General features: G+C 54.5%; 1 protein-coding gene across 4 annotated transcripts in view; it reads left to right on the forward strand.

The window, feature by feature from the left end:
• The window catches only part of MAD1L1 (mitotic arrest deficient 1 like 1), a 319,021-nt gene that overhangs the window by 154,169 nt on the left and 145,349 nt on the right, over positions 1-19,503 (forward strand). For all 4 annotated transcript variants that reach the window (XM_027042376.2, XM_027042377.2, XM_027042378.2 and 1 more), the window contains one exon: positions 15,089-15,229. In XM_027042376.2, coding sequence (XP_026898177.1) covers positions 15,089-15,229 — 141 coding nt within the window. The remainder of the gene's footprint in view (positions 1-15,088; positions 15,230-19,503) is intronic.

Consider the following 19,503-nt stretch of genomic DNA (forward strand, 5'->3'; position numbering starts at 1 on the left):
TGTGAGATCCCGGTGAAATCGCTTTGGGGAGTCTCCCTTGATCCCTTCTCCTTCCCACAGGGGCGCTGCAGAGCTTTTCATCAGCAGGTTGAAATGCCGGTGTGGGTCCTGTGCAGCAGGCGCCAGCCCAGGGCCCTTGGGAGGAGCATGATGACCCCCCGGGCACCTCCAGGCCTGGTGGCTGTCCCCGTGTCGGGCCCGCTCTGGAGCACTCCGTCAGTGTGGCCCTGCCGTCCTGGGCGGCCGGGGGACCCTGTAAGGGAGCCGTGAGAGCGAAGGTGGCCGGGAAGGCAGTTGGGCCCAGAGGTGGGGAAGGCGTGTTGTCAGGGGCTGACGCTGCGCCCCGGGACAGCACTGCGGCGGCCCTGGACCCGGGAGGACTCGAGGCCCCCAGCAAGCTGCTGGGGGCGGGGCCCGGGGCCTTCCCGCTCCCCTCTGGTCAGACGGTGACAGTGGCGCGGGGCACTGTGGGCCAGCTTTTCCGTGGAGGCGGCTGTCTCCTCGCTGGTCTGTGGCGCTCCACCTCCCAGACGGAGAGCTGTGCGTCAACAGCTCCAGAAAGCTCTCCTCTCCCGCCGTGCTCCCTCCAAGCCAACCCATCCTGTTTCTAACACCACAGCCCTGCCTTCCCTGTTTGTAAGTTGTGTGTAAATGGAATTGTACGATGTGTCGTCTTTTGTATTTGCTTTCTTTTGCTCAAAACCACGTTTCTGTGGGCAGTTACTTCTTCTGTGTTTTACGAGTGGAGTAGAGCATAGTGTGCTTTTTTATGCATTCACACGTAACGTTGAGTTTCTTCGTTTCTTGGTGCGTGTGAATGTCGGGGTGAACATTCTCGTCTTTTGTTGCACGGAGATCTGCGTTTGTGTCCGGGCACCCGGGAGCACAGCTGCCCCACCACGGGCACGTCCGTGGGGTCCCAGCCGCCCAGCTGCTGGCGTCAGTGCGCACAGCACCCTGGGGCTCCAGAGCCGCATGCGCTGGCGGCTGTTCCAGGGTGGGTGGTGGGACCTCCTCGTGTCTCCAGTTTGCATTTCCCAGGGTGTGGATGGGGACGACACCCCTTCGCGTGATTACCGGGCGTGTGGGGCTCTCTCTGGTGAGGCCCCTGGCACGTCCGTGGTCTCGTTTTCTCCCTTCTGCCGTTTTCTTTATGACCTGTACGAATTCTGCATGGATTCTGCACACCAGCCTTTTCTCAGCTGTTTGCGTTGCAGATGCCTTCTCTCTGAGTCAGGTTTTCACTCTCTGCAACTTAAAAGGTCTTAACTTTAATGCCATCTAATTTATCCATGTGAACCTTCCTTGATGGTTATCATCTCCTGTGCCCTCTTTAGGAAACCGTCCTCTGCCCCACAGTTACGGACGTATGCTTCAGTATTATCCTCTCTATTGTTTGGCCTTTCCACACTTAACCTCACCACGTGAAGCTTAATGTGCCACGGCGGGCTCTGCCCCCCACCCCCACCCCACAATGGCGTTTATCGAGACCCTTCCTTTCTCACTGCCTGCTGGGCTGCTTATGTGGTGAAATCAGAGTGCACATCTGCACTGGTCTGTTTCTCTCTCTTTTTACCCAGACCACACTGCCTTAGTCGCTGGGACTCTCCTCAGCCCTGTTACCTGATAGAGCCAGCACCCCCTCCCCAGCCGCCTTGCCTGGAGGTGACCCTTTACGTTTGCATGTCAAGTTTGGAATCCAGTCTGTCCATTTCTACAGTAAACCCGCCGAGCTGTCTGCTGGGAGTGCGCTGATTAAGTGCCGTCTTCATAAGAGTGCATCTGATCCATGAACATGGCGTGTGCTTCTGTGTTTTTAGGGCATCTTTGTTTTCTCTCTGTTTTATAAGGTTTTCTAGGTGGACATCTCATAGGTTTGTATTGTGTTTTTTTGTTTGTTTGTTTGACAGTGTACATGGCATCTTTTCTAAAGTGTAATTTTACAACTATTTGTTGCTGGCACATAGAAATAGAATTTAAGTTTGATTATTGACTTTGATCCAGCAACATTCTAAACTTATTTTAATAAGTTCTTTGTGGATTCCATTGGATTTTCTGTGTCACCTACTCATAATAGTTTTTAATTCTTTCCAGTCACCTTTGTGACTGTTCTTGCCTTACTCTGCTGCTTATCACCTCCAACACTGTTCTGGACAGAAGCGTTTTGGTAGCTGGTGAAGGAAAATTTTCACACTTCATTGTTGCAGGCCATGGTGGAACTCCCTTCCAAGTCCTCATTTGCTAAGAGGGTTTTTGTTTATTGTTTTCATCATGAATAGATGTTGAATTTTAATCAAAGGCTTTTTCTGGATATACTGGGCTGATCATATGATTTTTCTTTACTCCATTAACGTGGAAAATTAAATTAATTGATTTTCAAATGTTAAACCAAACGTGCTTTTCAGGAATAAGCAAACCTGACTATGGCTTTTCCTTCCTAAGTAATGTTTAGTTTGGTTTGCTAATGAGTAGGTTGGAGATTTTGCCTCTGTGTTTATGAGAGATTTCGATGATTAATTTTCATTTCTTTTTAAGTTTATTTTTTTGAGTTTATTTATTTTTGAGAGAGAGATGGAGACAGAGAGTGAATACGCAGGGGAGGGGCAGAGAGAGATGGGGAAAGAGAGAATCCCAAGCTGGCTTTGCGGTGCCAGTGCAGAGCCCGACATGGGGCTTGAACTCGTGAACCATAAATGAGATCGTGACCTGAGCCGAAATCAAGACCTGCCTGAGCCACCCAGGGAGGTGCCTCTTAGTTTTCATTTCTTATAATGTCCTCATCAAGTTTTGCTGTCATGGTTTTTCTGACTTTATAGAACGAGTCAGGGAGTTCTCTTTCTCTTGTCTGTAACAGTATGTATGAGATCGGGGGTATTTCCTCAAGTGTTGGGTAAATTTCAGCAGTGAAGTCATCTGGGCCTGTGGGGTTTCTGGGTTGGAAAGATTTTAAATTGGGGCTTTGATTTCGTTCAACAGCTTTGAAGTCATTTGAATTTTGTTTCTGGATGACCAGTCGTCTCCATGACCTGCGGCTGCGTCCTCTTGTTCAGTCTGGTTGTTTGGTTACGTATTTGCTCTCTCTCAAGCTGTCTCATCACGTTTATCCATTTTAGTAGTCACTGGAATGAACCAACTTCTAGCATTCTTGATTCTGTATCGTGCATTCTGTTTCATTAATTTCTATTTTCATATTTTTTCCTTTCCCTTTTTAATTTGTTCTAACTTTTGAGCTATGTAGATGATCGGTTTTTAACTTTCTTCTCTGTGTTCTGGGCTATAAACATAGATGCCGGCTGTAGTTCTGATAACATTGTATTTTTCTCATCATTCATTTCAAAATATTTATCAGTTTCGATTGTGATTTAAAAAAAATTTTTTTTAATGTTTGTTTATTTTTGAGAGAGAGAGAGAGAGAGAGAGAGCATGAGTGGGGAAGGAGCAGAGAGAGAAGGAGACACAGAATCAGAAGCAGGCTCTAGGCTCCGAGCTGTCAGCACAGAGCCTGATGTGGGGCTCGAACCCACAAACCATGAGATTGTGACCTGAGCCGAAGTCGGATGCTTAACCGACTGAGCCACCCAGGTGCCCCTCGATTGTGATTTTTATTTTGACCACTAGGTTATTTAGAAATAAATTTCTCAATTTCCGACATTTTGTGATCACCTCGTTATTTATGTATAGCCAATTTCATTGTTTTCTGAGCCCATACCTCATACCAGTCCTTTGAAATTTGCTGAGACTTGCTGGAGGGACCGCGTAGAAGTCAGGGTTTGTGACCGGCCCATGCACACTTCAGAGTGACACGTGTTCCGCACCGGCTGCATGCGGTGCCTTATCAACACCGTGGATCGGTTGCTAATCGTGCTGTTCAAATTTTCCGTGTCCCCAGTGAGGTTTCCCTCTTTTTCTCTCTGATCCTGAGGGAGTTGTGTTGGAATATCCCAGCTTGACTCTCAGTTTGTCTGTTTGTCCTTTTAATGTGGTCAGTTACGGCGTGTCTTTTGGCACTGCCTTATTAGGCCCATATAGGCTGCAAACAATTATCTTCCTGGTCCATTTAGCCTTTTGTTGTTATGAAATAGTCTTCTTAGATCCTTTTGATCCTTGAATCTCCTTTGTGTGATATTAATACAGATCCCTCCACTTGCGTTTGTATAGCATTTGTGCCTTTCACTTTCTCAGGCTTTACTTTGAGTCTTTGTTCCTTATTTTATTATGATATTGCTCCTGCACAGGTTAGGCTTTGTATTTTATTCAGTCTGAAAATCTTTATTTTTTTTTAGTTGAGATATTTTAGTTGCAATTAACGATAAATTTGTTTTGAAATTAACCGTCTTTTTATTTGCTTTCTGCTGGTCTTTTTTTTTTTTTTAATTAATATCTGTCGCAGACTAAACCATTTCCCCCTGGTTATCTTGTAGTAGCATATGCTTTAGTGTAATTTTTAGGGGCTATTTTGGTAATTGTAACAGACTCTTTATCAAAGTCTAATAAAACTGAATACTTCTCTCTCTCCTGGACAATTCAAGGAACCTTAAAACATGACATCTGTTGACCTTTTTGCTTTACGTATAGAGTTTTGTTATGTTCTTTACACACACACACACACACACACAGCTGAGAAGCTATTGTTGTTACTTTTTTTTAATGTTTTGCTTATTTGTTTTGAGAGAGCGTGTGGAGGCACGTGGGGTGGGGACAGAGAGAGAGTCTTAAGCAGGCTTTGCGCCTGACGCAGGGCACCGTCTCCCGAACCGCGAGACCTTGACCTGAGCCGAGATCGAGTCTTCTTTCTGTGTTCATCTATCAGTGGATGCTTGGGCTGCTTCCGTGTCTGGGCTGTTGTAGACAATGCAGTAAACGTAGGGGTGCATGTATCCTTTGTAATTAGTGTTTTCGTATTCACTGGGTAAATACCCAGTGGTGAAATTCCTGGATGTGGTCATACTAGTTTTAATTTTTTGAGGAACCTCCATTCTGTTTCCACAGTGGCTGCACCAGTTTGCATTCCCGCCAGCAGCGGAAGGGGATTCCCCTTTCTCTGCATCCTCACCAATACTTGCTGTCTCCTGTGTTGTTGATTTCAGCCACTGTGACAGGTGTGAGAGGGTATCTCGTTGTAGTTTTGATTTGCATTTCCCTGATGATGAGAGATGTTGAGCATCTTTTCATGTGTTTGTTGGCCATCTGGATGTCTCCTTTGGAGAAATGTCTGTTTGTGTTTTCTGCCCATTTTTAATTGGATTATTTGTTTTTTGAGTGCTGAGTTGCGTAAGTTCATTATATATTTTGGATATTAACCCTTTATCAGATACATCATTTGCAAATATCTTCTCCCATTCTGTAGGTTATCTTTTAGTTTTGTTGACTGTTTCCTTCCTCTGGGCAGAAGCTTTTTATTATGATGTAGTCCAAATAGGTAATTTTGCCTTTCCTTCCCTTGTCTCAGGAGACACATCTAGAAAAAAGTTACTGCGGCCGATGTCAGGGAGGTTGCTACCTGTGTTCTCCTCTAGGAGTTCATGAGTTCAAGTCTCACATTTAAGATCCTTAATCTATTTTGAGGTTATTTTTGTGTGTGGTGTAAGAAAGTAGTCCGATTTCATTCTTTTGCATGTGATCGTCCAGTTTGTTACTGTGGCTTTATGTGTTCATTCACATTTACACATGTTTGTTGGTTACCCGCCAGCCTCTCTAGGCATCCATCTGGATCACTTACCTTCTGCTTGCGGCACGCCCTTCAGTAAGTATTTCCTTTGGTATGGATCTGATGCTGAGGGATTACCTCAGTTCTTCCTAGTGTGACGCTGTATTCATTACACGTTCACTTCTAAAGAATACTTCGCTGGGGAACACCTGAGTGACTCAGTCGGTTGAGGGTCGGACTCTTGATTTTGGCTCAGGTCATGATCTCGTGGTTTGTGGGATCAAGCCCCACGTCGGGCTCTGTGCTGACAGTGTGGAGCCTTCTTGGGACCCTGCCCCTCTCTCTCAAAATAAGTAGATAAACTTAAAAAAAAAAATTCTTTTGCCGGGTATGGAATTCTCGGTTGGCCACCCACGCCCTTTGAGCCTGTACTTGTGCTGCCTTTTGACTTGTACCGGGTGAGCTCATGAGTAAGTCACCCCCTTCCTGGGGCCAGTCCCTTGTCCGCTTTCTCCTCTCCAGCTCTTTGTACTTTTTTTTTCCTTTGGAACAGTTTTGGGTCTACAAAAAAGTGGAGAAGATGGTACAGAGATGGCTTCTGTATTATTTCCCCCGCCCCACAGTTTCGCCTGACACTAACATCCTGAATTTTCCCGGGGCATGTCTGACACGATGAATACACCAGTATGGGTACGTTATCTCTAATTAACGTCCATGGTTTATGGTAAGGTTTACTCTTGTGGGGGTCTGTGAATTTTGGCAAATACATGTTATTTATGCTGATACGTAAATATCATTTGCGAACACGTATGTATGATTGCTTCTGTCTTCTGCAAGAGATTTTAAGGAGTTGGTATAATTTCTTGATTAAATAGTTGGTGGAATTCACCAGGGAAACCATTGGAGTCTGGTGCCTTCTTTTTAGGAAGGTTATTATCAATTCAACTTCATTCAATAGACAGAAGCCAACTCAGATTTTCTGTTTCTCTTCTTGCAAATTGCGATCATTTGTGCCTTTTAAGGATTTGGTCCATTACACATAAGTTACGAAGTTTTGGGGCACGGATTTGTTCCTAATAATCGTACTCTTTTTCACGTTACTGGGATTGATAGTGATGACCTTTCTCTCACATCCAGTGTTAGCAATTTGTGTCTTTTCTGTTTTGTCTTGTCTTCTCTGGTTGTGACGCGGTCAGCATGTTAGAGGCTTTTCAATGTTGTTGATCTTCTCAAAGAACCAACTTTTGGTTTCGTTCATTTTTCTCAATTGTTTTCCTGTTTTCAATTTCACTGATTTCTGTTCTAATTTTCATCATTTCTTTTCTTTTGCTCGGTTTAAGCTTGCATTACTCTTCTTTCTTTCGTTTTCTAAGACAGAAGCTTTGATGATTGATTTTAGATTTCTTTCCTAAACTAGCATTCAGTGCTATCCATTCCCTCGAAGCCCTGCTTTTGCTACATGTTGTGATAAGTTGGTTTTCATTTCATCTTGTTAAAAATACTGTCATATTTCTCTTAGGATTTCTGTGACCCGTGTATTATTTACATAAGCGTTGTTTAATCTCTAAATATTTTGGGATTTTCCAGCCATCTTTCTATTACTGATTTCCATTTTAATTCTAGAGTGCTCTGAAAGCTTACTTGGTATGATTTCTGCCCCTTTCAGTGTGTTTAGTTGTGTTTTACGGCCCAGAGTGTGGTCTGTCTTGGTGAATGTTCCACGCGAGCTGGAGAGGAATGTGTGTCCTACCGTTGGCGTATGAAGTATTTTATCATTGTCAATTAGATCCAGTTGATTGATGGTGCTATTTGGTTCAACTACATCCTTACTGATTTTCTGCCTCCTGGATCTGTCAATTACTGATGGAGGGCATGGAAGTCTCCAGCTACACCGGGAGATATGTCTGTTTCTCCTTGAAGTTTTATCAGTTTTGCCTCACGTATTTTGACCCTCTATTGTAAGGTGCATACGTGTTTAGGATTGGTAAATCTTTGGGGGAATATTGACCCCTTTATCATTATGTAGTCCCCCTCTTATCTCCATAGGTGTTTCTGTGTCCTGAGGTCTGCTTGGCCCAAGATTGGTAAAGCTTCCCCTTCAGCTTTGCTGTCTTTTGACTGAGGTTAGCACGACGTATCTTTCTCCACCCTTTAACTTTTCTGTCTGTGTTTGTATATGTGCAGTAGGTTTTTTATAGACATATAATTGGACCCGTTCTAATCCACGTTGACGGTATCTTCCAGTTGGCGTGTTTAGATCGCTCGCAGTGATACCGAGGCACTTTGGCCGCTGTGATGTGGTTCGCATTTTCCACGTGGACACTTGTTCTTTGGTCCTTTTTGACTCTTCTGTGTCGATGTGCCTTGTTTGGTTTTAGCCGAGCATTTCATGGGACTCTGTGTTTCTCTCGTTTTCTCTGGTAACTCATGAGTTACAGGTCTTAAGGCCTGTGTTGTCATGCTCACCCCAGAACTGGCAGCTTGGCGGAAGTCTGAGTCCGTCCTTAGACGGTACTGTCCCCCCGCACAGGTAGCGCGGTGCCTTGCACCAGGTGTCCCAAGTCCCCTCCCCCTGTCCCTATGACAGCGCTGGTCTCCTGAGGCCTTGCTACCCCTGCTCCTGTGAGCATTGTCTGTTAGAGCAGGTAAGACCCGGAAGGTGAGAGAGACTACTTGCCCCTCACCTGCTCCTTCTCTGAAGCTCTGCCTTTCTTTACACCCATCCGACTTCGGACTGCTACGCACCTTTTAATACTTCTTGTGGGGCAGGTGTACCCCGACGGATCCCGTGTGCTGTTTTTGTCAGAGGATGCCTTTATTTCCCCTCCGCTTCTGAAGGGTGATTTCACTGGATGCAGAGTTCTGGGCGAGGGAGGTTTTTCTCTGCTCAAGTAGACGTCCCTCCCTGCCCCGGCCCCGGCCCCGGTCTCTCACGTGCTGCCTGGCTCTGGCGGGATTTCTCTGTCTTCGGTTTTCAGGGTTTGAATATGATTTGCCGGGTGTAGGTTTTTTGGTGTTTATCTTGCTTATGGTCCTCTGAGCTCCCTGGATCTGGGGTCGGGTGGCGTTCTGGAAAGTCTCCCGTTCAGAGGGGTGTTTCCTCTGCTCCTAGCGTCATGGTGCAGAGCCTACCCCTTTCGTAACTGGCCCTCGTTCTTCTGGGGCGCAGCTTTCCTCATCATTTCTCTCTCTGCGTCTCAGTTGGGGAAGTTTCTGTTGACACGTGTCTGTCTTCGTTTTCTCTTACCCATTTTTGCCCCATCCGTTGTTTCCATCCTCACACTCTTTGCCTGTGTTGTTTTATTCTTTTTTTTATTTTTGACTTGGTTGCTGGCTCATTAATTTTCAGCTTTCAGCTTTTCTAATGTAGACAGTGAATTTATAAGTTTCCTGCTGTGTTCTTTTTCTTGCATCTTTTTCCCTCCCTTTTATATCTTTCTCGGTTTCTTCTCTTTTAGAGGTTCCTGGGCATATTTAATAGAGTGGGTAATGATATCTTTATCCCTTTGGGAGCAATTTAAGGCTCCAGGCCTCCCTTAAATGCTTTTTATTATATGTTATATTCTTTTCCCCCCTGAATTTCTATTTTTAATTGGTATTTTTTCAGTAGAGAAGTTGAGAAGTCATGAAATCCTGAACGAGTAGGCAGTAAGAAGTTCACCTGTCCCTGCCCCGTCTGCCCCCCCCGCACACCTGCCTGGAGGCAGCCAGGGGTCTGGTTCGGCTTGCACAGGCCGCGTGGGTGTGGGTGTGCGCACACGCGCATGGTTTGCTCCCGTATCTCCTTAAGAAAAGTGTTGTGCCCCGCACCTCCTCTGCAGCCTTAGCGTCTCGTAGGTATTTAAGCATCTAGTGTTGGTCGCCGCTCATTTCTTGTGAGTGGGTGACGAGCGGGTTCATTCTGCCTTCTCCTCCCCCACCCGTGAGTCAGGCGCCCTGCGATCTCACAGTTATGGCTGTGGTAGCACGTGGCACTAGTGCGTCGCTCGTGTTCCTTTCTTCTTTCTCGGTCTGGCTTCCGTGACCACTTGCCTTCGGCAATACGTCTCGTGTGCTCTCCTCCAGTGAAGTCGTTGCTGGTGAGCAGCTCCCTACCGCCCCAGACTGTGTCTCCCCGCGGACGGGCACGTCTGGCGGCCTTCCCGTGGTCAGCCTGCTGCGGGGGCCGCATCCACGCATGTGGGTGTCTGCCCTCCCAGGGCGCACCCCACCCGCCCCCGCCCCTCGCGCACTCTGCAAGGTCTGCAATCCTCTGCAGCTGAGGGTGGGCGCTTCTGATCCGTTCTGGAAGTTTCTCAGCCGTTGTGACCTTGACTGTTGCCCTCCGTCCGAGGTGCCGTTTCTCCCTGATTTTGATAGAAACCCTCAGCCTCCCAGTGCTCCCGTCACCCAGCCGCTGCCTCCTCTTTCTGGTTTGTCCTTTGTCTGCTTTCTGCTTTGTTCCTCAGATTTCAGCCACATCTGAATCGCTGTTCTACTAGTTTACGTCTTTGAATTGTTATTTTACCTTGTTGAGCTTTATTTAATTTGCATTTTGGTTTTGTTTTTGAATTTGCTTGTTTCTTTGATGTCCTGTTTCTCGCTAATAATTTAAGTCCCTTTCTTTATTATTTTGAGTGTACCGTGCATGTTTTCCATTTCTGCTTCCGATTATTTTATTACCTGAGTACTGTGGGTCTAATTCTCCTAATTCCAGTGCTTGCTGGTCTATTTTCATTTTTCTTGTGCGATTTATTTGTATTTTTTACTGTTACCTTACGGTCCTTAGAACTTTCTCTTTGGAACTTGTTTGATGGGCAGAGCGTGGCCCTGCTTTCCCAGCCGGGATCTCTGCGTGTGCTCCTGCCACGAGCCTGCTCGCACTGTGGTCTCGGGTGCTGCGCACAGTTAATCCGCCGACAGTCAGCGCTGTGTGTGCCTATGTGGGTAGGTACCACCATCTGTTTCTTTGTAAGGTTTGCCCCCTGTGGATACCGACTTTTTTGGTCCTGGTTCTCTGCTCTCGTCTCCCACCCGGTTCGGGCACCTGCAGGAAGGGACTGATTCCAGTCCCTCCCCGGGAGACTCCTGCTCCGGGCTCCAGGGCCGGCCGCGCCCCCTGGACTCAGGAGGAGCCCAGGAGACTCAGGGGTCAGTTTATGTGAGGGGGGGCACGTGCGAGGGGCCGTGTTTGTTAGGGCCACGTGCCGGGGTGTCTGTGCCCAGGAGCCTGTGGAGTAGGGCGGCTCTGGTCTTTGGGAACCCAGGAGGACACAGCTCATCCGACACCAGTCAGGGCGATCGTGCGCAGAAGCAGCACCTCCCCTCTGGCCTCTGTCCCTGTCGTGGCCTGGCATTGCCTGAGGAGGCAGGCTCTGAGCCCTGAACCAGACTCCGCGGTGCCTGCGGCTGCCGCCGCCTGAGAATTGCTGGGGTTTGCTGTCTCAGCACACGTGGGAGGAGCCCCAAGAGGGGCACCCCAGGGGATCTGTCACCCAGGGTTTGCACCGGTCGGGGTTTCATGTCGGGGGCTCGGTCTGTGATGTGGGGGCTTAGGGTCAGACGCGCCTCCCTGGCCTCAGAACAGGAAGGCTTTGGGCTGGAAGGGAGGAGACGCCGGAAGAGAGAACCCTGACCCCAGAAGAGAGGCCCCAGGGGCTGTGCCTGCTGGATGTCCCTCACTGGTTTTTCGGACTTTGCACCTTTCCCCGTGTCCTCCCTCCTTCCTGCACCCTCTCGGGGAAATTACAAAAGCCTGCATCCCGGCCCAGCGTTGGGGGCTGGAGCGCTAGTGTCCCTGGGCATCGCGTTGGTGACCATGGCCCATGGGACTGCGGAGGCGGGGGTCTGGGTCCCCGGGACCAGCCAGGGGTGAGAGGTGGCAGTGGGGCCTGCTGCTGGCAGGCCTGTCCCGTGAACAGAGCTGTCCTTGGGGCAGAGGCAGGATTGGCTAGCACAGCCCGGCCAGTGTGGGCCCCAAGGGCAGGGAGGACAGTGGACGTCGTCTTCCCAGGCAGACCTGTCTGCCCAGCCCCATGGAGAAGAAGTTACCGCTCCTGGTGGAGGGTACTTTGGGCGGTGGGGAGCGGCCGCAGCTGAGATGCATACCGCCGCGGTCGGGGGGAAGGCCCGCGTCCGGGGCCCGCCAGCGTTGGTTTCTCTGTTCTGAGCTGCCCGCAGAGGGGCTCTGGCTTCCGCATCAGTAGATACAAGCCCGACAAGGTAGGGCATGTTTTTCAAATGCTCTTGGCTTTCCAGAGCATGTCAGCTGGTTGTCGCGGATCCTCGGTCTCCACCCCCACGCCCCTGAGGTCGGCATCCTTACTGCGGGAGACCCCAGACCCTTGGTGCGTGCGCAGCCCCTGTGCCTCAGCTTCCTGTCCAGAAGGCTGAGGCCTGCCTCGATGGCCACTCATTCCCAGCGTTGGGGCTGGCTGTGCACCGTCGCACAGCACCGCCTACCAGCCCTGTCCCCTCATTTCTGCTGAGGAAGGAAGCATTTAGTTTGTCCAGAGCCCCTGGTCTCTGCCCTCCTCCGGTTCCGGCCCCTTACTGGGAGCATTCCAGAGCTTCCAGAAGATTCCTCCTGTCATTGGTACCAACCTGCCTGCGGGGCTCAGCGCTGGTTGGGGAGGTGGGCCGGAAGACAGGACGGCTGGGCAGGGTCTTGAGCCGTCAGTCCTGCGTCTGTCCTGGAGTCGGGCACTGGCCTGTCAGCCCTTGGCGGGGAGGGAGGCTCCGTGTCCTGGAGGCCCGGGGGCAGGAGGGCTGGTGACTGTTACCCACACGCGAGGCTGCCGGGCCAGCGTGGTCCTTCCCAGACGGCTGGGGTGGCGAGGGCGGGGTGGGGCCTGGGGTTCATCTGCGCGTGGGTGACCGACCCTGCCCTCAAACACGCGTGGAGCTGCCAATGACTCTGTGACCAGCAGGCATGCTCAAAGTCACACGGGACTGCTCTGCGCCCGGCGGCAAGTGTCCCCTTTTACTTCTTCGGGCGAGTCTCTGAGGCCTCCTCACGGACCGGATGCCTGTTTGTTCAGAGATTAATCATCGGCATTTGCTCAAGTGGAAACAAAGCAAACTTTACCACAAGCGGAATTGGTCATTAAAAAGTCATTTTCAAATAAAACCAGCACACTTGGTCTTTTGCTTTTCCTAGTAATGACAAAGCGACGTCTTTAACGGGAACGAACGACGAACTTGCTCCCAAACGTTTTCCTCCTCGCCGGCCGAGGCGCCCGCAGACCCGATGAAGAGTGCCGTGCTGGAAGGCGGGTTGTGGGGATTTATTGGTCAATCAGGGAGACGATCGCAGCTTGCTCAGGAAGGCAAGTCCCCCCACCCGGGCCCCCCGGGGCACCCGCACTCTGGTAGGGACGACTCCGGTAACCAGCTCGAGCCATAAAAGTCAATACGAAGATAAAGGATTTCAATAAAATTGTGACACTCGATAAACCTTCCTGTGGAAACAAATCTCCCACGGACGTGCGACCAGTTCCAGTTGGATTTGTAACTTTAATTTCTCAGTGAATTTCTTGTCATCAGCTAATTGTGCAGTCGCGGCAGGGCGAAGACCGAGTCTGAGGCTCGCGAGCCCTGTGCCTTCCTCCGGTCCCACCCGAGAAGAAGGGGCCTCTCCAACCCAGAGGACGTTGAGTGGGGGGGTGTTTCGGGGCCGTGAAGGTGCCTGTGCGGATTGTCCCTGTGGTGCGCCTGGTCGCCCTACCCTGATGGGACAGCGGCCGAGAGCCGGGCCGGCGCAGAGCCAGGCAGTGCCGGGACCGGAGCGGGTGCGCCACGAACCCGTGGAGGTGTGTTTGCCGACACGGATGAGGCCCCTGGGCCTCGTTCACGGGGCGGTGCGTGGATGCTGCATCCGTGATGGCGTCGGCCCTCGGGTCTGCCTTGTGTGAGCGGGGATTAACCCACTAATCTGGGAACTGATGCCGGGGATGAGTGCTCTGGCCTCAGGGCCCCGGCTGGAGCAGAGTCGGGCCAGACCTGGCCCGTGCACAGCCCACCCTTCCTTCCTGGGCTGTGCTGCCCCAGGCAGAGCCCCGGAGCTCCGTGTCCCACAGCAGCAGCATCTCTGGGCGCCTGAGTGCGATATGGACCCTCAGGCCCCAGCCCAGACTGCGGAGCTGACCCCCGGGACACTGGCCCATGTGAAGCTCTGAGACGCGTGCGCCGGTACACCTGGGTGTCTGCGGGGTGATGGGATTTTCTCCCTGCGGGCTTTCCAGGTGACAGCAGCCTGCAGAATGTGGGGCGGGAGAGCAGGTGCCAGCCCCAGCTCAGGCCTGTGTTAGGGCCGAGGAAGAATCCAGGTTCACAGGGCACGAGAACGGATGGTGGGCAGCCCACAGGGGAGACAGAGGCTCCTTTCTGGGTATGGGTGCCCTCTGTGCAGACCCTCCAGAGCCACTCGGCTGCTGGACCTAGGGACACCTCAGGTCTCTGCGACCTTCCCTGGCTGGCCTCCAGAAGGTTGTCTCCCCGCACGAACATCTGAGGAAGGAATCTTCCAGTCCTGGGCAGGAGAAGCTGCCCATGCCTCCCAGGGCCCCTGACTCTGGTTCACACTCAGCCTTAAGCGTTTCTGGCAGGACACCCCTGAGCGGTGGCTTCTCTGTGGAGCTTGGTCCTGAGGCAGTGGCATCGGTACATCCTTCCCCAAAACCTGGTGCATCTTTGCAGGGGGCTCTCCCTTTGTGCAAGAAACGGATAAAGGGTGCCGGGCCTGGCTGTTGCCCAGTGACACATCTGTGGCCTGAGATTGGGGCCCCAGGCATCCTGGGAGCTGTGTGGGGAGACAGGGAGCTTGCTAAGGCCAGAGCTAACGAGTGGGGAGTCAGGGGCGGTTCGCGTCTGGGTGGAAGGAACGTGCATCCCGCTTCTTGCTTCCACCCGGTCGCCTGCTGCTTGGATGGATCTGTCCTCTCTCCTGACTGCTGCGTGCAGCCTTGCCCAGAGGCCAGGTCAGGAGTCACAGGCGGTGGGGCATTCAAACCCACGGCCTGGCCTGGTCCCGCCGCCGCTGTGTTCCTGGGACCGTGTCTGGAGTTTGGCGGCCCCCGGGGCTGGCGGGATGGGATAGAGGGCCTCTGCGCAGCTGGGGCAGTCAGCAGGCCCGGGGAGGGGTCTCTGGCCACCACAGGCCTCCATAGACCCTTCAGCTCGAGGCCGGGCGGTCGTGGGGAGCACCCGGGTCCAGCCCGGCCTTGGCCTGTGCTCGGGCTGCTGGTTCAGAGCCGCTCAGGCCCCATCTTGGCCTCACGGGGCTCTGTGAGGATCCAAACGCCCCTCAGCCCTTTGAGAAGCCACATGAGCCCCCCACCCTCCAGCCCGACAGCCTGCCCACCCTCCTGCTGCCTCCGTGTGGCATCTGCTGTCACGTCGTGCGTGTTCCTCCGGTGTCCCATCACCGTCCCCGGCCTGACTGCCTGCTCTGTGTGCCGACAGGAGCGAGACGGCATGCGTGCCATCCTGGGGTCCTATGACAGCGAGCTGACCCCGGCCGAGTACTCGCCCCAGCTGACCCGTCGGATGCGTGAGGCCGAGGATATGGTCCAGAAGGTGCACGCGCACAGCTCGGAGATGGAGGTGAGTGTGCGGGCGGGCCCGGCGCGTGCAGGCTCCGCGCCCCGACTGGCGGCCGGGGGAGGGGGGCCGCCAAGGGGCCATGGCAGTGCTGTCGCGTGCAGACCTTCAGTGGTGGTTTGAATGGCTGTTCCTGCCGCACCCAGCGAGTCGCCGTAAGTATCAGCGTGTTAATAGTCATCTCCTTACGGCACACCTGGTGCCATGTGAAACCTTACCGAGGAGAAATTTGTGGGGAAGGCTCTCTGACCCCTTCGGTCCTCCCTGGCGTGTTTTACGTGAGAGCTCCCTCTTGTCCGTGTGCCGTGTGCACCCTCCTCACTAAGTACGAGGCCCGCGGTTCTGGCACCTCCAGGGCCGTGTTTGGGGTGATGGGGTGATGGGGGTGACTTGAGAACCTACGGGCTGGCACGGTTAACCCGTCTCCCTTTTCCGGGCCTGCACGCAGTCTGTCTCACCGGCTCTGGTAGCCTCCATGAGGGCTCACCAGGGCCCGAGCGGCTGCCTGCAGGGAGGAGCAGGCACAGGGGGGCTGGCCGCCAGGCATTCCACGGCCAGGCTCCCCGCTCCCTGCCCTGGCCGTTCTGGAACATCAACAAGCAGGTGGAGAGAAGCTCGCTGCCTTCAGGTGCCCGCGATTGGCAGCCGGCCCCCTTTGGGGAGCGCAGGCAGTGGTTGGGTCAGTGCACCCTGGGGGTCGGGCCTGGACCCTGTCCAGCCCTTCTCAGAGGCCCGGGTCCCCTGTGGAGAGCTGTGTGCCTCCTGGCCCCCAGCAGGTGGCAGCAGACGAAACCCCAGGTCCTGCTCCGTTCAGGCCTGCGGTGGGGCGGGGGGGTGTGGGGGCTCCCCAGCCCTGGCTCCTTCTCTCATCGCCAAGACTTCCCTGGCCTCCCTCTGGCCTCTCTCAGAACCTGTGCCAGGAGAAGAGGAGGGTGTCCTCCCCCTCCTCCCCGGGAGGCCGAGGTGGCTGCCTGGCACATGTCATGGGAGGGTGCGGGGTAGGGGTGAGGACGGGGGTCTGGGGCAGGGGTGGGGTGGCGATGCCCGCCACGTGCCCGCCACGTGCCCCCCTTCTGCCGGGGGACCCGGTGTCCGACGAGTTCAGTCCCGTGCCAGCTGCTGCTGGCACTGAGGGACCCCTGCTCTCGAGTTGGCCGTGGGACCAGGACCCATCACGCGGTGTGAGGGAGCCGGTGGGGGAGCCCCGTCTCGCCCACTTGCGGTGACGTGTGTCACCCCCGCAGAGAGGCCCACGCCGTCTGATCAGGGTGTGGGGTGGGACGCGGTGCTCTGGCGGCCGGAGCAGGGGCAGCCTGGCCGCTTGCCGGGACCGCAGGGGTCCCTGCCACGCACGTGCGCAGAGAGGCGCACACGCAGCCAGTGGCACTTTGTGCGCTTGGAGGAGGGCGGTGGCTCTTTAGCGGGGGTCTCGCGTAGAAGGGAAGAGGCGGAGATGCGCCAGATTCTGCGTTCCCCTGCTCCTTCCGTGCGGCCCGTCGGTGGCACGGAGACCGGGCTCACTCAGTGGCCACCTTGCAACTAGCGACCGTTCTCACGCAGGCTCTCCCGTGGCACCAAGACTGCCCCGGTTCCCCCGTGAGAGGCACCCCTGACCCGCTTGTCACCCAGGAGGAGGTCTGGGTTAGGGAGAAGGGGGCCTAGCTTTAGGAGGTAAGCCCATAGCAACACAAGGAGGGGCTTTGGGGGGGAGGGGAGTCTTGGGTTCAGGAAAGTCTTGGGGCGAGCTCCCGGATGACGTGGACGTCATGCCTGCCATCGGCGACACCAGCAGGAACAGGGGGTGGGCACCGTGTGGCAGCTGGAGCCAGACCGGGGACCCAGGGCCAGCTCTGCCTCTCCTGCTGTCACCTTCTGTGACCGACGTCCATCTCCTGACAGGTGTTGTCCTGTCCTGTCCCCTGGCCCCGTGGGTGGTGACTCTCTCTGCAGAGCAGGGGGAGGAGGGAGAGCGCCCGGGGGCATTTCCCCGTGCTCGGGTCAGGCACGGCGAGGGTCCCGGCTCAGGCTGCGGACGCGGTCCCCCTGCAAGCTAGCAAACAGGTCCCTCGGGAGCTGGTGGGGTCGGGAGAGAAGGGCACGGTGCTCCCGTACCGGGCCCTGTGGGTGGTGGTGGTGGACTGTGAGTCGGGGTCTGCTCTGTTTAGTTTTCTGTCCGCTCCCGGGTCTGGGAGCCTCATGGACGTGCCCGAAGGCAGGAACAGAGCCTTACTTTAAGGTGAGGCACCGAAACCCAGATGCTGGCCTGACCTGCGTTTGGCCCCGACACGCTCCCGTGGAGCCGAGCCCTGCAGACCCAGGCGTCCCGTCGATGGAGGGCGGGCACGTGAGGGTGCCGGTAGGTTCACGGTCTTCATAGGGAGCATCTGCTCTGTGGCGGCCTGAGGGGCCTGGCCAGACCCTCCTTCCATCTCCAGCCTGACCGGTTTGGGGGACGGACCTCCGGGTCCAGACTGTCCCCCGCAGGGCAGCTCGTCACGGGCACGCAGGGTCCCCGAAGCCCTTTCTCCCGTCCCTCAGCCGTGGGGCTGCGCTCCAGACAGGAGCCCCGACCCCTCCCTGCCTGCAGGCCTGAGCTGCGACCTCAGCTCTGCCTACCTGCTTCCTGACCCCCAGCGGGCAGGCAGCCCCGGGAGAGGCCTGGGGCCCAGTGTCGGGCTAGGGCCGGGGTGGCCTGCTGGTCCAGTCCAGCGGCCCCAAGGTAGGGAACGGTCACAGGTGCCCCAGCCTTGCCTCCGCTCCCCCTCCCCTGCCCGCCCGGGTCACAGAGGCCACATGCTGATCCCGGATCCTGTAGGCCACAGAGTGCTGCCTTCCAGGGTTCAGGGGCTGTTTTCCCATTCTTATTTATTAAACAGGAACGTTTTATGTATCAGGATCTCGGAGAGCTTCAAAAGCTGCTCCAGGGGGCCTGACAGAAGTTTATTAGTTGAGCATCGTGTATTGGCACACAGTGAAAAGTTATGTAACTTCATAGAACCTGGTTGTTAAGGTTCCTTAGTGCCTCCCAGACAAGCCATCCGTCACGGTGCCGATGCAGGCAAAGCGCTGGGGGCACACGGAGGCCCAGGACGAGCAGCCTTGTGCCGAGCGCTCGCTGGTGAGCCCCCGGAGTCACTCCCGTTTTGTTCAACCGCCTGAAGGAGCCGCGGGGAGCCGCGAGGGGCGTGCAGGGAGAACACCCCCACAGCCCGCGGGGTCTGATTACGGCGGCGGATTAACTCTCCGCAGCTCCCCGCCCGCCTGATGGATTGCTGGTCTGGAAGGCAAGGTCCAGGGGGACAGAGGGAGAGAACATCGTTGCCGTGCCGCCGCTCGGCGCGCCTGGCGGGGGTGGGGTGTGCACCTCTCTCTTTGCCTCTCCCCACCGCCACCTGCTGCTTTTCCTTTTCGTTTCCGCGCGGCCTCTCTTTCCTTCCTTGTTGTCTTTGTGTTCGGTCCTCACGCTGTCCTTAATGTCTTCTCTCTCTCACCCCCCGCTCTCTGCCACGGCTGCCATCTGCGCTCCAGCCCTCACCCCGGGCCCCCGTGGCTCCTCAGTCGGGTCGGCGGGTCAGCCTTGTCCGTAAAGGGCCAGGTGGTAAGTTCCGTGGGCTGTGTGGCCACACGGTCGGCTCTGTGGTTGTGGCAGCTGGAAGGCAGCTTCCGACCGTCTGTGGATGGTGGGGGCTGCTGTGTCCCAGTGAAACTTTACTGGCAAAACAGGTGGGGGGGCCTGGAATTGGGAGGCCAGCTGTAGTTGTCGGATGCCTGGTGTAGCCCCGGCTCTTCCTGGGACCCCCGGGATGCTGCTGCTTGATGTGAAGCCACCCCAACAGCGTGGGGCTCCCGGGCCCGGTTGGGTGGCACTGGGCCCCAGGCGGCCTGTCCAGCACAGCACGCGGTATGCCCTCACACGGGCCGCGCCAGTGGGCCCACCTGTTCGCTGATGGGGAGGATGGGGGCGGGGTGAGTCTGACGAGGTCCCCTGCTTCTTTCCAGGCGCTGCAGTTGTCTCGCGGAGCTTAATCGGGTGGTTCTAACGTGGAGCACGTCTGAGTCCAGCAGACATGGCCCAGTGAGGCGGACCGGGGAATGCTGAGACTGGGAGAATCCCAGCGGCCCGTCTCTAGTGAAGTTGGTGCCACTTTGCGTGGAGTTTATGTATTCCATTTAATAAACCGGCTGCAGAGGTTGATAGCACGCATCACGAACCTTCCTCCGTCGACCGAGCTATAAATATGCAGCTCGTGCTGCTCTGATCCAACATATCAGCCCGA

The sequence above is a fragment of the Acinonyx jubatus genome, chromosome E3 (assembly GCF_027475565.1).
Source record: "Acinonyx jubatus isolate Ajub_Pintada_27869175 chromosome E3, VMU_Ajub_asm_v1.0, whole genome shotgun sequence".
Taxonomy (NCBI): Eukaryota; Metazoa; Chordata; class Mammalia; order Carnivora; family Felidae; genus Acinonyx; species Acinonyx jubatus.